Here is a 16,006-nt window from a genome sequence, read left to right as displayed (position 1 = left end):
ACCCCCGACACAATCAGCTCAGCAGCAGCCTTCACAGCTCTCTTATTACATGAACCCACCTGGACACCCTGTAACAAACACACGCTATCATAACGAGCATTACAACCCCCCCTCCCAACCACTGCACGGACCATCTATTGAACTTTTCAGTCATTTCTAGGCATTTCTCAGAGAAGCTGTGTAACTGCTCCTTCGTCACCTGACCGGATTTAGCACCATAAAAGGACAATCGGTAGTGAGGCAGTCTTAAAGAGGCAGCTCCCAATCAACACATAATAAGATCTTGTACTGTAGCCTTAACCAACTGTAATAGGGGATGAAGAAACAAGTCTCTCGGGTATCATTACATCCACTGAAAGGAATTCCCAGATTATAGAAGAATATGTGAGATATATATTTCACTGACAGGTGATGTGTTGATGGGAGGCAAGTAATTCGCACAGGGTGAGAAGACAGCAAGTCAGTCAGTCTAATTCAAATGAGTGAGATCATTTAGATTCGCCACAATGCTCTCCCAGCATTTCAGAAGCAGAAAACTGAGGCTACATGCCTAAGACTCCTATTAATAGGCCTTAGTGGCAGAGAACAGCTGCTCCACCACACACATGAAACTCCAACTGATGGAATAATGAGAGAGAGAAGCATACACATGGAGATAAATGAAGGAGACAGGAAAAGAGGAGAGTGAGAGATTTTATCAGAGCTGCAAGGATAAGGAACAGTGTTTATGCAGATTTCGTACATGCATAAAGAAGAGGCAGGAAAAAGAGCAATAAGAAAAGGGGGGGTTGGTTCAAGTAGGAGGTTATAGGATCAGGTGAAAGTAGCTGATAAAATGTGATGAAGGTGGTTGAGGTCCACTGCAGATGCCGTAACAGAGGAGAAACCGAGCTAAGGTGCCCTGTGTGTGGGCAGAAATGCGATGACTAGAGGGGGCATTACTGAAGCATGGTGCTGAACAGAAGGGGAAGTAAAAATAGAGAGAAGAAAAACAGAGAGATGCTGAGAAAACAACAAAGTGCTTATGCATCCGTGAGTGCATGGGAATGCAAAATAAACTGTGTAATTACCCATCCACCTTGCCACAGAGTGCAACGCTTCTGAAATCACTGTGCTTGCTGAGTGTGCATCATCACGAATGTGCTCAAAGCATGTACGGCATGACAGCAGAAGAGAGCGAGATGGAGGGAGAGAGGAGAAAGAAAACAAAGACGCAAATTAAAAGAGGAATGAAAAAGACGGGATAAAACATAGAGAAGAGCGAGGGGAGAGATAGATATGGAGAGAAAGAGAGTCAGAGCAGTCTGTAGGGATGCAGGCGGGGGAGGAATGTGGTTTCCATGGCAACCCGCGGAAGGCTGAGCTCTGGGTGTCCGTTCCAGCTCTGCACTGCACCGGCCCTCGCCTCTCAGCCGCCTTGCTGTCTCTCTCCAGCCTCCCCCACTATAGCTTTCTCTTTACACCCCCATTCTCTCCCTTACAGTCCCTCCCTTCCCCTGCGCCTCCTCATCTCCCTCCTTCATGTGAAAGAGGGAGTCTCACACACACACACACACACACACACACACACACACACACACACACACACACATACGCAGCCAGCTCCATATTATCCATACCAGAATCAACCTGTGCTGTCACTGTTTTATTATGCAGGCATTATCATACAAGCACAATGAATCCATGTGCTCGCAGCCACAGCCTGCATCACCTCATCTTTTACCTGGTCCAAGTCCACTAATCCAAACGCCCCCCTCACATACACCCACACACACACACACCTACTGCACTAGTTCTGGGCTTAGCTCAAAAGCCAACGCCTGCAGCCACTGTGCTGCCATGTGCCTCTGGCCGTGCTGTAATGGGGAAATGCGTGTGAACACGGCGGCCTTTAAAAGCACTGAAGAACATGGCAGCCTACTGAGACATATCTCTCACATGAAAGATGAGGACTGAGCATGTTGCTCGTGTAAGCATCAGATGAGCCACAATCCTTTAAAGAGACCGCTTGGCATTTGGAGAAGCATCATTTTGGTATCACTTTGGCAAGAAGCTTATCTGCTGTCTTGCCAAAAGTTACAGCACAATAAAACAAGAGGTGCCAGGTAATTAGCTTCTTTTTTCTATCCAAACAAAAATCATAATCCACACAATGTAGTTTTTACATTTTTTTTCACTTGGAGATCAAACAAAGAGAAGGTGTTAATCTGTGAAATTTATACATGTTGGTAATATGGATTTTGTGACATTTTGACAAGCGAAGCCAGTTTTTTCCCACTGTTTCTAGTCCGAAACCAAAGTAAACTTCACATCTAATAGACAGACATGAGGGCGGTATTTGCCTTTTACCTCATAGCAAGCTAGTTAAACAAATAGTACTTTGGGCTTTTGTCTATCTATCTGAAAACATGTGCTGCACTTTTGTTAACTCATAAGAAGGACTGACATCCAAGGTTGAGTCATACTCATGCAGCAAAAAAAGTTAAAAAATAACCCTGTTTATAGTCAGCCTATATGATAAATCAATGCATTTTTTAACTTTTGTCAAGACATGCTCACTTGTTACAGTAAAAGTTACATGTATACCAAGAGGTCAACAACTGATATTGGTTAAGAAGACACCAGAGCAAATCTTTCTCTGGTGGGAGAAGTTTCACCTCTCACCGTACTGTCTAGAAAATAAAGGACTAAGCAGAGCAATTAAAGATGGCTTTCGGGAACCAGTGAACGTTCTCCAGGAGTCAAATGTTGTCAGGTTAGGGATAGTCCAAACTTAGAGACTGTGGACAAGAAACCAATGACTACATTGACTGAAGTATGGTAGTCTGACATTAAACTGTGTGGAAAAAAAGAACTATCATAGTGAATAACGAGTGACTAAGAAAACGCTGATTCAGGGACAGCATATATTGCACAGTCTTAAATTACTTATTTAAATCTTTTTAAAACCAGCCCGTAGCTACAGTGAGATCCTCAGCATGGTGAATTATATGACCACATATTTTAGGCCTTTAAGTGTTTTATGATATACTATTAACCACGGTGTTCAGTATTACCATAATAAAAAGCTCAATAACTGTCGTGGAAATTTTGTAAGCATCACATCATCAGCGTCACAGTATCGTCTTTCTGACGTTTAATGGGATCATTGAGCAAAAGTTGAGTTCATGACAGTCCATGGAAGCAAATCTTTGCTTTGCGTAACTCACCTTTGGCACGTCGACATGAGAACGAGCCACCAAACCAGAAACTCGCTCCACTTTTTGAGGGCTGCTCCTGCTGGTCACTCGGACCCGGGACACACTCTGTCCCTCTTGATCCTGCAGGGGACACACATAGTATTTGTTTTTCAGACAAGTAACGTAAAAATATTGTCTTGCAATAACATGGACACGCTTGTGGATACCAGAAAAGATAATCATATACATTAATTTTCAAATGGCATTAAGTATATAGGTAAATGATGCTCTTCTGCATAATTTGTTAAAGCAGTCTGGTCAATCTCCACTGACCTCTGACATCAACAATGCACTTTCTCCCTGAGAACTGCTGCTCACTGGATATTTTCTCTTTTTTGGACCATTTTCTGTAAAAACCTAGAGATGTCTGGGAAAATCCCAGTAGACCAGCAGTTTCTGAAATTGCTAGACTAGCCCGCTCAGCAACAACAACCATGACACATTCAGAGTCACTTAAAATCACTTTTCTTGTCCGTTCTGATGCTCAGGTTGAACTTGAGCAGGTCATCGTGACCATGTCTACATTTCTAAATGCACTGAGTTGCTGCCATGTTGGCTGACTAGAGATTTGTGTTAGCAAGAAGTTGAACAGACATGTCTAACAAAGATAGTGAGTTTTGTTGAATATATTATTATTATCATTCATAATAAATCCTATGAAAAAGATGTGTAATATGTTATACAGATTTACAAACTGTAGTACTAATTTAACCAACAGGAAATGCTAAATATGAAAAAATCACTCTGAAATCTTTTTGAAAACAATTGCAGAACTCAAAATTTTGAAGTGTGCATCTATTTTTTAAACAAAGTATTATGTTTTCTGTATTAGGTATTCAGAGTAGATTACATGTCTTGTAATCCAAACATAACATTACTGATCCTAAACATGACATTAACTGCATTTGTAAATAATCTGACAACACCAACAGAGCTAGGACGAACAAGCTAGCTTAGTTTAGCATAAAGAGCTAACAGCTAATCTAGCTATGTCTCAAGTATAAATTTATCAGTCTACCAGCACCTCTACAGTTTACCAATACAGTATATACTTTTTTTTTTTTTTTACCTTCTTTTGTATTTTTAAATTATTTAGTCTGTCAAAGATGCTTCCTGAACCCTAAGCAGGACTTCTGACAGACATTTAACAATACCAGGCTAGCTATTTTCCAAGTCTTCAGGGTTTATGCTAAAAAAAATAGTCACCTACTAGCTCTTGTATCATAAAGAGAAATGAGCACATGTATCCTATTAGTGTTCTTAGATTTCTGCAAGGAAACAAGTTTGCTTATTTAAAACTTTTTATGTAATAATTTTAAATACTTTTTAAATTTAAAAAACAGTCAGGAGTGACTCCCAATCTTGTGAAATAACATTGTGTTGAAGAGAGAGAGTAGCTTTGGAAAATCAGAAAGTTAAGAAAAAAAATGCAGCACAGCACTGTTTGTTGTAAAAAGGGCGCAAGACACAAGACAGCCAAAGTTTAGCAAATATATTATATGAGGAAACTAAACACAGTGTCCTAAGCCTGGACATAGACTGAATAAAGACCCTTAACTGACAGCAGAGGGCAGCCTTTAGAGCAGGCCATCACCTGTGCAAATCTGCAAACATGTGTTTCCACCAATTTTTCAAATTTGTTTTCAAATAAAAGCTCTTAACTTCCTCCCGATGGCTTTAAATTAAAATGAAAGCTCCTCTTTTGCTCAAGTTGAAAAGATAATATATATACACCCACACGCTGAAGCATGCGGGCAGCTGTACCTGGCATCTATGTAACCAACAGGAAGAGAGTTGGAAGGCAAAATTCAACCATCAGAATTACATCAATGTGAAGTTTGCAGTCTTCTCACAACATTTTCTTTACATTAGTGAGGCTCAGTGAGTGTGTCCTTTGATGGCACCTTCTCCACATTTAGGACAGGCAGGTCAGCTGACACTGGCAGACAGTGCAGCTGTAGCCCCTTCTAATGCTGGAAGCTAACAGTATGCCTTTTGCACAGCACTCATAGCCAGACATCTGCAAATTGGTGCAGTCATTCAATTAATTACTTCAAGTCCTATAACACTTGGAATTCATGATATATTTAAATTCTATTCTTTTGATATTTCATGATTATATCCCAATACAACCAAACTAGTGACATCACACTTAGCTTGGAACCAAAACATTAAATAACCACTATGAAATCAATCACATGAAACTAACTTGTTCTCTTATGGTTTCTTTTATTTATTTTCTAAAGGAGCCATTCTCCACTCTCACCTGCTACTCTGCACCAAATCAGGGAATTTGCAGACTCATTTAGTTTCCCTCCCATCCTCCACTCAGGTGATCGTATGGCTAGAATACTGATGAGCACCTCGTCGGGTGTCCATTAAGCAGCTCTCTTTCTCTCCCTTAAACTTCCCACTATGACTGCTGCATCCTTCCAGCAGCTTCTCTCTTTCCAGGACTGTGCCTACAGGCCTCACAAGCAGCTGGGATCCAGACAGTGAAGGATGGGGGAATGGATCAAGAGGCATGTTGCACTGAATTAGAAGCTGAACAGGGTGGATCACAGATGCACAGAGACGAGCTTAGGATGTTGGACTAAAGTTCAAGCCACAGTCATAATTTATGGTTTAGATCCTCTACCATGGGGAGTGACAAAGTTTGAACACATGGCCCTACAATAAGCAACAATTTATGCTTGAATAATCCAGTGATTTCAAACCAGGGCTACTTTTTTAACTGCCCAGCAAGGGGGAAGGTTGTAAGAAAGGACGGTTAATTTTTAAAAATGACTATTTTTTGGAACAGATGATTGTAAAAGAAAAAGTCTTCTGCTCTGCAGCATCAGTTCAATACAATCAAGTGGATGACAAGTTTAGTGCAGTTCCTCTGTTCAACTGACCAGCCATAATCCAGTTCAGAGTTATGAAAATTTAAAAAAAAAACACACTGACATTAAGTGATTGACTTGGGGGAAGGGCTGTTAAGCATAAAGGAATAATGTTAGATTAAACCTTAGTTCCCATGTTGAATGTTGAATTACTCTCACCTTCCTTTACATAAACCAAAAGGCACTGAAAAAAGTCCTACATGATGTAAAGCCACATGAGGATTCATAAAAACAGCATCAATCGAATTATTGGACTGTGGATGAAAGTTATTATTGATCCCATCACACCAAACACAAAGAGCAGCTGGAGTGGATCAGAAATGTGACGACCATCCTGAGAAAAAATCTATGCTTATTTTTAAAATGAGTCATCTAGGAGGTATAGCGTGAGCCATCAGTTGTCATACATAAATCACCGTTTACAATTTAATGTCTTTTCTACAGAGTTGGCTCTTTTTTGGACTGCTTAATTTATTTGTATAAACCCCATATTGACATATCTCCCTTTTTTTACACTGAAAACTGTGTAACATGGGATCTGGGACAGCACTTAGTAAATAATAAACAGCAAAGAAGCTGCATCAGGCAGCAAATTAATCAGCAGAAAACAATAAACAGAAAAAAGCACTAAAGCTAAATAAACTATGAAGGATCCCCATTTATGGTAAAATGGGTCCTGAGCAAAATTAGGGAATCAGTGTTTCAGTCAGGCAGCTTGGTCGAAGTAAATACTTTATAAAAGTAAATATGGAGATTAAAGATACTATATCTGCTAAAAATGAACTAAGTCTGATCTTATCTGTGGTCTATGTCAAAACAAACAGTCATATGTAAACTCATACGCCTATCGAGTTTGCCATGATGGCTTGTGATGACTGGCAGAGGGAGCAAGTCTGTATTTTCCAGCATACTTCCTCTCTGTAGCTCACCAATGAATTCAAAATCACACATTATATTTTGTAATACATTAAAACTGAGAAAAGCTTTAAAACCAATGTTGAGGGGGCTTTTGTCACCTCTGAAGTATTTTGATGGCAGCTAATGGTCGTCTTTCAACGCTACCAAGACTCCAGTCACCTAAAGGCAAAGTAAGTGCTCATTCAGTTGATGTTTGAGCAGATCTGAAATCATCTCCTAATAATCTATCACTAAACTGCTCCACACTCACAAGGTGAAATACAGTCTTGGTTTTACTAAGCATGTTAATTAGCTGGATTAAACGACAACAGTGTCTTTGAAGAGTATTTCAGGCCAGTGTAATTGTATTAGTCTGACATTTCAGTTCAAGAATCTGGTTTCTTTGCTTAAAAGAATGAAAGCTAGCCATTGTGCCTCAAATTACATTTTTTAAAATTACATTTAAAAATTTGGTGCTGAAATTGAAATCATGTTGTGCCGGTCCAGCCTGCGTGGGGACTCAAACTGCAAACAAATGTGTAGGCACACTCATGTCGTCATTATTATACAGACGCTATAGCATATCTCTCTTGGCTACAAAGAAAAAGAACAAAGGCCATTCAGCTAATGAGTTATTGAAGTCAGCCAAAGATCAATTTCATTAACATTTTGGCATAGCTCAAGGAAAGTTGCAAAGCAACATTAAAGCACACAAGTGATATCAAGTGAGCAGTTCCAACCCATCTAAAGGCCATTAGGGGATAAGTGACAAAAAAGTGTCTGTATATAACCAGAATGTGTGGATTTGTTTTACATCACTTGCCTCCACGATGCTGTACATTTAAAAACATTTAGGCCTACATAAAATCTCCCTTCATTCTGCGTCCCACACTAAAAATATTCTAAATAACCATGCGACTATAAACACTTGTTATAATGACAGGACTGGCTGACTCCCACTGATGAGCAAATGGTAATCAGCGCTCTTTTGACTCTGTCTAATTTCCTCTTCTCCCTCTACCCATGGGTGCCCCCGTCCAACTTTTTCTCTGTCTGACACTCACTCACCAGGTTGAAGTCATAGCTACTGTGACTCATGGTGACATGTTATCCGTGTAGGAGTGCGAGGGACACAGGTAATGACATCTAGCGTTGCCTACTGAGTAACAGCAAAGTGCACAACAGCACGTGTGAACATTAAGCTTATTTTCTTGAAATATATAATGTAAAGCAGGAAATTTACCTCCCACACATCGCGCCTGTTGTCTTCTTTCACAACAGTTTGTTCTGTGTTCAGTTGCAAGGTCACCTCGTAACACTCTTGAATATCTGCGAGGAAAAGAAAACTATAATAAGCATTTTTTTCCCTTTACTTGGACCACAACAAACATTACAGCAAAAGACTTTCTTTTTTTTACTTTGTCATCTCTACATCTTTGTAAGTTCTCAGTCGTCTAACTGCTTTGGATGCGTTAAAGAATCTGCCGATCAATCACCGGCACTTGGGGAGAAGTCTGTTTTTTGTCCTCAAGGGTACAGTTGGTAAAAATGTGGGGGTGGGAGTCGTCTGTTTACATGGAAGCTATGTCTCCATATTTGCAAGTGTTCTTCTTATCTTCTTGCTGAACTACATGACTCAGGTACTGACTAAGTACATCATCAAGTCTGTGTCTAACATTATAATTTATCATACTACCTGACAAGAGTGTGTCACAAAAAAAGAAAGAAAAACATCCTGCACGTTGTTATTTGTCAGTGTCACAGATCACTTACACGACACGTGATTTTAAGATCTCTTTGCTTTGAAACTCGGTTTTACGCCAAGACTTCTACACATATTAACGAATCAATACATGTAGTTCACTCTAGCTGACTGATGGGACAATTTATAAACTCTTGCATTAGCAAATTTGGCCACTTCAACACATGAGCATCAGAAAGGGACAAAAACAACTCGATATCACAGCAAAGCATGTAACCCTGGCCCACCATGTGGATGTCATGCTTTGCTTCTCCTAAGTGTGAAATAGGCACGCATGCAGAAGTTGCAGTACCAGGATGCTTTACTGTTATGTTGGGTTGGGAAAAAAATATGTGATTTAACTGAATTTGAATCTGTTATGGTTGCTGGACTGTGAGTGAGTGTTTTATAAACTGACGATCTACTGGGATTCCCCACACAACCATCTCTCGGGTGGTCATCTTTACTGAGTATGGTCTGAAAAAGAGAAAATATCAAGTGAGCAGCAGTTCTCTGCCAAAGGTCAGAGGAGAATGGTCAGAGCTGACAAGTAATTCAAGAAACTCCTGGTTACAACCAAGACAACGCTAATATAGTTATTATTCAAGGATAGTGTAACCATGGTAACCATCTTTGATTAGCATGTACTAACATGACAGCTAAACATAAAGAACAGCTAATAATAACGACACCGTAAAGCCACCAGTGGTGCTAATAAAAGAACTTAGGAGCATTAATGTCTATATCAGATTTTCCCCGGAGCCACACGAGTTCTTTTTTCTAGACTTTTAGGAAACAGGGATCCCCCAAAACTACATGCATGGGCAGGGCTAATCAAGCATTTGCCATTAATTGTTAGGCAGCATGAAATTCAATCAAAAGTGAGTAAGTCTCAGCGCACTCTTTAACTCCTCCCCCCTTCTTCTGAAGTCTTCTCATCACTTCTTGGCCCATGTCCCACGGTCAGCCGCTGAGTGGCAGCCGTTTGACAAGAATGCGCTGAGACAATTTTGCTGATGCCAAGTGAGCGCCTGGTTACTGCAGTGTTGACATAAAGAGGTTGCAGAAGAGTTCATCAACTTCGCACAGTTCACTGTCAGGACAAAAATGGGCTGCAAAACACTTTGGAGGTGAAACGTTTTAAACATGTCTTTCAAGAATGTGCACCTCTTATTGAAACGGGGACTCAAAGTCTATGTGCATGTGTGAGACGGAGAGACAAGAGTCAGTATGTCCCAACAAGACGCTGTAAGAACAAAAGTGTAAGAATGGAGCATGTGACTCATCACTGTGTCTGAATGTGGAGGAGTGAAGCCATGTGTGGGCAGAGCAGTTTGATGACCAGCTGACTAAAGAGCAGCCTCACTTACACAAACTCTTATGCACATGCAGACACGCAAACATGCTGTGGGCCTACCTGCAATAACCTAATTCCATATAGATGCAAATATCCACAGTCACGCAAATGAGCCTCCTTACTTTACCTCATTATTTTCTACACATATTGTAGTACGCCACACTGTCACTGTGTTTATTATCTCTCTGTGTTATATAAGCATCCCAATAGTGAATGGATACAGTGCATGCAACATAACTAAAACGTCCTCAGCTTAATTCCAGCTGAGAAACCGACTGCATTTTACACCCTGCCTCTGACTGCTTGTTTTCCAGTCTTCCAGGTCACTGTCCAATAAAAGAAAAAAAATGCCTAAAGACAATCATTTGAAAAAAAAAAAAAGGTATCCTCATATCCCCACACAGAGTAGTTGCTGAAAATTTATTGTTACTGATGGTTGAGCAAAATTTTTATTTAAAAGTGACTTCTCTCTACCTGAAAAGTCTAAATCCAATACAAGATCAACTCTTATAGTAAAGAATTTTGCTTTGCATCTGTGTCTGCTGGTCTGGGTGTTTTAGAAACTGCTGATCTACGAAGATTTTTGTGCACAGCTATCTCTAGGGTTTATAGTCCGAAACGGGGAAAATATCCAGCGAGCTGCAGTTCTCTGGGTGAGAATGCCTTGTTTATGTCAGAGGTCAAACAAGAATTGTCAGACTCCTTGGAGCCGCTAGAAAGACAACAATAACTCAAACAAAACTTGTTACAAACAAAGTATGCAGAACTGCACCTCTGAACACACAACATGTTGAACCTTGAAGTAGATACAACAGCAGAGGATCACAGCTGGGGCCACTCCTGTCAGCTACAAAGAAACAGAAAAGAATATTGGAAAATGTTGCTGGGTGAGAATTTGTCATAAACAACACGTCTTGTATCAGTGGTATCCTCCTAACCTGAACATAACAAAGCACAATCGGCTTCCACGGTCATCAGGTTTCAATTCATTGCGATGTGGTGGAACAGGAGACTGACATCATGTATGTATGGTCAATATGGACCAAAAGCTCTGATAGATGTTCCCCAACCTTGTTGAACCTTGTGAGTTCTGAAGGCAAAAGGGAGTCCAACCTGGTACTATCAAGGTATACCCCAATAAAGCATCTGGTTAGTGCGAGCTACTGCTGTACTCAAAAAATATTCAAGCCCAAAAAGGGCATGAATATTTTCCATGTCAATTTTCCAATTAATTTTATACATCAGTGTAATGTAAAACATAAAATTCAATGGAATCTGTTCTGATCTGAATATGTTTCTTAATGAATATTTATATAACTATTTATAAAACTATTCATTTCTGTTGCGTTTTATTCGAAATAGATGTTTATGAAGGTAAAGAATCATTTGTTGACTTTATATAGCAGGCAGCTATGCCACTTTCTACCTTTTAGCTGTATAAAGCTAATCTAAAGATGGAATTTAGGAAGTGAAGCTAAAGATAGTCATCAGCTTAAATTCAAACTGAAGACTACCACCTGACCTTTGACCTAACCTCACAGAGACATTGGACACCACAGGCTGCCATGCACAAGCTAGGATAGACTATTACTGTGAGCTGTAAAAGGCCTACTTGTTCATGCACTTGTATATTATTCTCACACAATCTTTGACAAAAATACACACAATTGTTTTATTTTGAAGACGCCTCATGACATAAAATAACCAAATATCTAAGCAGCAGGTCGTGTAGAGATCTACTGTGACACAAAAACCCAAACAAACATAAATTACTCAAGGCAAAAGTCTAAATTTTATAGGGTTATCAAATGTCACTTCCTGAGCAGTACTCAGCTTTCTAACATATTCGCTCATCTTTCTTTCCAGTACTGTCTCTCACACATTCATGTTTTTTTCTTCCCTTGAAGATACAGCCACAGTACCTTTAACTAATAGACAGACTGTGTGCCAAACTGCACAGAAACAGCTTAAGTGTTAATTAATATTAAAAAAAAAAAAAAGTGTAACTCCACTTGTGTTCCTGCTCCAGTTCTACAGAGCTAGATAGATGCTGAAGTACTGAAACCACAACTTTACTGACATCTGCACACAGGATTTTAGGAGTTGCAGGTATAGGACAATCAGGTGACACAGGAATATCAGGCTGCTTATTTACAAATATCAAATAGTTTGAAGTTATTGTGTATTAATACTTTTGGATTTCAACATTAAAATGTATACAAATGTTAAATGGAGTCAATTACTTTTTAAATAAAGTCAAATCTGAAACGTAAAACTAATGCAAAGCCATCACTATACATCTTACTGAGGAGCTTAGATTACAGGAAGTCTCTGCGCCAGGTGGAAAAAGATCCGAGAGACTGAGCCGCCAGTATTGCTTAATATTTTTCCTGACTACTGATCCTGTCAATGACACAGATCCGGCAAAGATGCATGGTTTAAAGCAATCATCTGGTTCATCTAGCTCAACAAAGGCTCTCAGAAGAATTCCCTTTTTTTATCAACAGCTTTTACTTGCCTTGTTTGCTGAGGTTGCTGCTTTTACGATTGAGAGACAGACAGACAGCAAAGGCATGCCCTGCTTTATGACAGTAGTAACATTGTTTCTCTGGCTTTGGACTTGGTGGACCACCTTTAGCTTATTGGGGCTAAAATGCAGCATTTTTCTACGTATGCTCACAGTTGGATCTTTCACATTTACTCACACAAATACTCTTGTAGGTCAAGGCAAATTTCTGCAGCAGAACTTTAGCCTGCTGTAGGGTGGTTACATTTTATTCATTCAAATGTAGCACAATCTGCTCTGAGACACAGCTCTCGAACTGTTCAAACAACATCAGCTCACTTAGTGTTTGAAAGCCAGTAACTTTGCTTGGTACATCCCATCTGTCAAAGCAAACTTAAAAATTGTTTGAAAAGAGGTTCTCTTCATTTTACAAGAGAGCAGCCTCGGGTACCAACTCTGGTACCTTTAAATTTGTCGTATATGATGCTATCTTCAGTTGAGGGAGCTGCACAAGCCTCTTGTGCCTTATCAACCAGCTTGTAGTGAAACGGAAGAGACCAAAGATACTTTGGCTAATGCAAAGCAACAGCAATGGAAGCACAAAAATGAAAGAAGGTCTCTGCTTCAGTTTTCTGAAACCGAAGGAATAGACCAATAGTCTTACTCACAATGAAGAAGAGAGATGAGGAACAACAGAAGGACCAGTAGTACCTTCTTGACTTTGTTAAGGAGGCACAGAAAATGGCTCAGTGTTACTCTTTTGACACTAACTCAAGCTGGAGGATCCTGATATTCTAAAACTCAATTTCCCTTTGGGATTAATAAAGTTTCTCTGATTCTGATTCTAATAGCAGCCTTCAATCTTACGGCAGTTTAATTTGAACTCAAGCTCATCTTTACATGTATTGTCTTTTGCCTCAATTTTAAGATGGGCTAGGTGCATTAAAGCATAAATAAACTTTAGACAAAGGTGAACAATCAAGAGAAAATGAGGCCCGAGGCCCCTGCTGAGACCCTGAGGTGAGCAGCAGCTTCACCGGCCTCCTCCCCCACCCTTTCTAAGGAGCAAACCATTCTGTCCACCATTAGGAACAGCAGACTTAAACTCCTTTTCTGTAGTGCATTCTTTCTAATGGTCGACAAGGGACAACTGGTTGCAGATATCAGCTTGAATGGGTACATTCTAAGAGAAAATAGCTATGCTGCTGCCTTGATTGAAAACCTCAGCGAGTCCTTTTATAGTTTTGACATAGTTTATGATTATGGTAGATGGTTAAGGCCAAAACACTCAACTTGAGGCTTCAAAATGTAGGAGCACAAACTAACGAATGTCCACCTGTCTATGTATTTAAGAAAAGTACCGGTAAGTTCAACCTTGATTAAATCTTGAAAAATATTAGTTTAGTTAAGTTTTGCAGGCCATGCTTCAGCTGCATCTTGGACACCTGGCTTGTTTTCACACAGCTAACACTTCTAATTACATCACTCATCTATTTTTGGCAGAGTTAACAAGTGAGAGAAAGGTGCTCAATCACATCTTGAAGTGTTCTGAGATCAGGATTCACAGACACACTTCGTACAGGGCTTTCGCTTTTTTCCACTTCAGCGACCTTCCAAACAAAGTTAAAAAAGAAATCGTTGAACTGTTCCAACCCTCACAGACCACATAAATTCCTGACCATAAAACACAACACACAATCCAGACCAGAAGTCTCTTTCACAGGACCGATTTCTGGGTCTATTTTGGGGCGTCTGGTCGAAAGCTTTTTTTGTCACAGTTTAAGGGGGTTTTCCCGCATTTCCCCCCTCATCCACAGTCCTCCAAAATATCTGCATGCATGATCGGTGCATTGCAGGCCTCTTCTTTTTGTCATGTACCTATTTAATTAGACTGACATCATCTCTGTACTTCCTGCCTGGTTGAATCACAAACAAAAAAAGACAGTGCCCCTGGTTCTTTACATGATGATGAGCAACCCACTGCTCACCAGAGCAACACATTGACAGAAAACTAGGTCACAGTTTTAAGGCAGGGCAAACAATTCCCTCCCTTGTCGCTGTTTAAATGAAATATTCCCCAGGAATTTAGGCTCCACTGTAATTGAAAGTGTGTCGGCCTGTATGTTTGCCCCAACTCACAGCGAGCAGCACCCCGTGCTCCCCACTGTATGTTTGTACGTTGGAACAAAAGGGTAGATGCGCAGTTAAGGCAACCTTTGTTTGTGACTGTGCAGCCATGCTGACATCCAAATGGATGAACGCTGAACCTTCCCACGGGACGTGCAACACCTCTTTACTTCCCGCAGAGTATCAAAGTTAAAGAAACTGTAAAGACAGAATACTTTACTATGCATCAATTTCTTTAGAGTCTGAAAATGGCAGATTTTCAGACTCAGGTTTTTCATCTCTTCTGAACAACACAGTCCCTGCTCCAGAAAATTTCCTCCCACCATTAGACTAAATGGCCCATATGAACCAGTTCACATGGCCCTGAGCATGTGAAGGCAAACACAACAGGAGCGGATAAGAGGATGAGTAATGTTTATACTGCACTGTATTCCTATTAGTGCTATGAACCGGCTGCTCTTCCACTCCGCCTGCACTGATGAGAACCACATGTTGAATGAGGGGCCAGTCTTCTTCAACCATTCACCTGAGACACAGCGACCAGACGGCTCTTCTACTTCTTCTACCCTCACACATTGTGCAGATGGTCCAGAGAGCCAGGACGGCCTGGAAGAGGCTCGCATGGGAGCCTAGAGCTATTTATTTTCCTGTCGGCCTCAGGCTCGGCCCTGATTGAACATTCTTTGCGAGGAATGTTTGGAATCCTGAAAGCTAATCCTCTCCGAGTCTCCCTCACCTCAATAAATAATAAAATACATTAGATCTGATTTCAGGTTGATTACATTAAAACAGTGCATGGTCAAATGTCCACTAATACCTGGAGAAATGGTCAGTAACCACATGGGGTTTTTTGGTGACTTTCTCTCTCAACTTTAGGGTGATTTTTTTAACAAGTTAACCAAGTTCAATAGCTTTGGTTAGCATTCTAACAAAAGGGTGACATCTATCCAGTACAAAGTAACACATTACTGTAATCACATTACCATTTATGGTAGCGTGGAATGGTAGCAGCACAACTGTAAAGTGCAAACTGCATTCAGGACAGAAGTAGTTTCATTATGTCGTTCAGTTCATAATAATTTAAAGAGCTTGGAAAGAAAGTGACTGGATTTCTTTAAGTTTCGTGAAGATGCTTCTTCAGTTCCAACAACCAAATGGTGGAGAGTCCCAGGTAAACCCTACTTGGCGTTGTCTCTTAAGAGGGTCGTTGAACTACTGTTGATCATGTGACTCATCACATGAGCCAAGGTGCAG

General features: G+C 40.3%; 1 protein-coding gene across 1 annotated transcript in view; it reads right to left on the bottom strand.

Annotated features, from left to right (window-relative positions):
• The window catches only part of dlg3 (discs, large homolog 3 (Drosophila)), an 80,475-nt gene that overhangs the window by 60,712 nt on the left and 3,757 nt on the right, over nt 1–16,006 (bottom strand). Inside the window, exons 3-4 of the mRNA XM_086302718.1 lie at nt 8,265–8,350; nt 3,210–3,320 (exon numbers count right to left, since the gene is read on the bottom strand). Of these exons, the coding sequence (XP_086158844.1) occupies nt 3,210–3,320; nt 8,265–8,350 (197 nt within the window). The remainder of the gene's footprint in view (nt 1–3,209; nt 3,321–8,264; nt 8,351–16,006) is intronic.

This window comes from Aulonocara sp. 'chitande type north' Nkhata Bay, linkage group LG2 (genome assembly GCF_057382095.1).
Source record: "Aulonocara sp. 'chitande type north' Nkhata Bay isolate Kocher_YH1m ecotype deep benthic linkage group LG2, A_spYH_male_GT1.1, whole genome shotgun sequence".
In the NCBI taxonomy this organism is placed as follows: Eukaryota; Metazoa; Chordata; class Actinopteri; order Cichliformes; family Cichlidae; genus Aulonocara; species Aulonocara sp. 'chitande type north' Nkhata Bay.
This window is presented reverse-complemented; position numbering and strand designations above follow the sequence as displayed.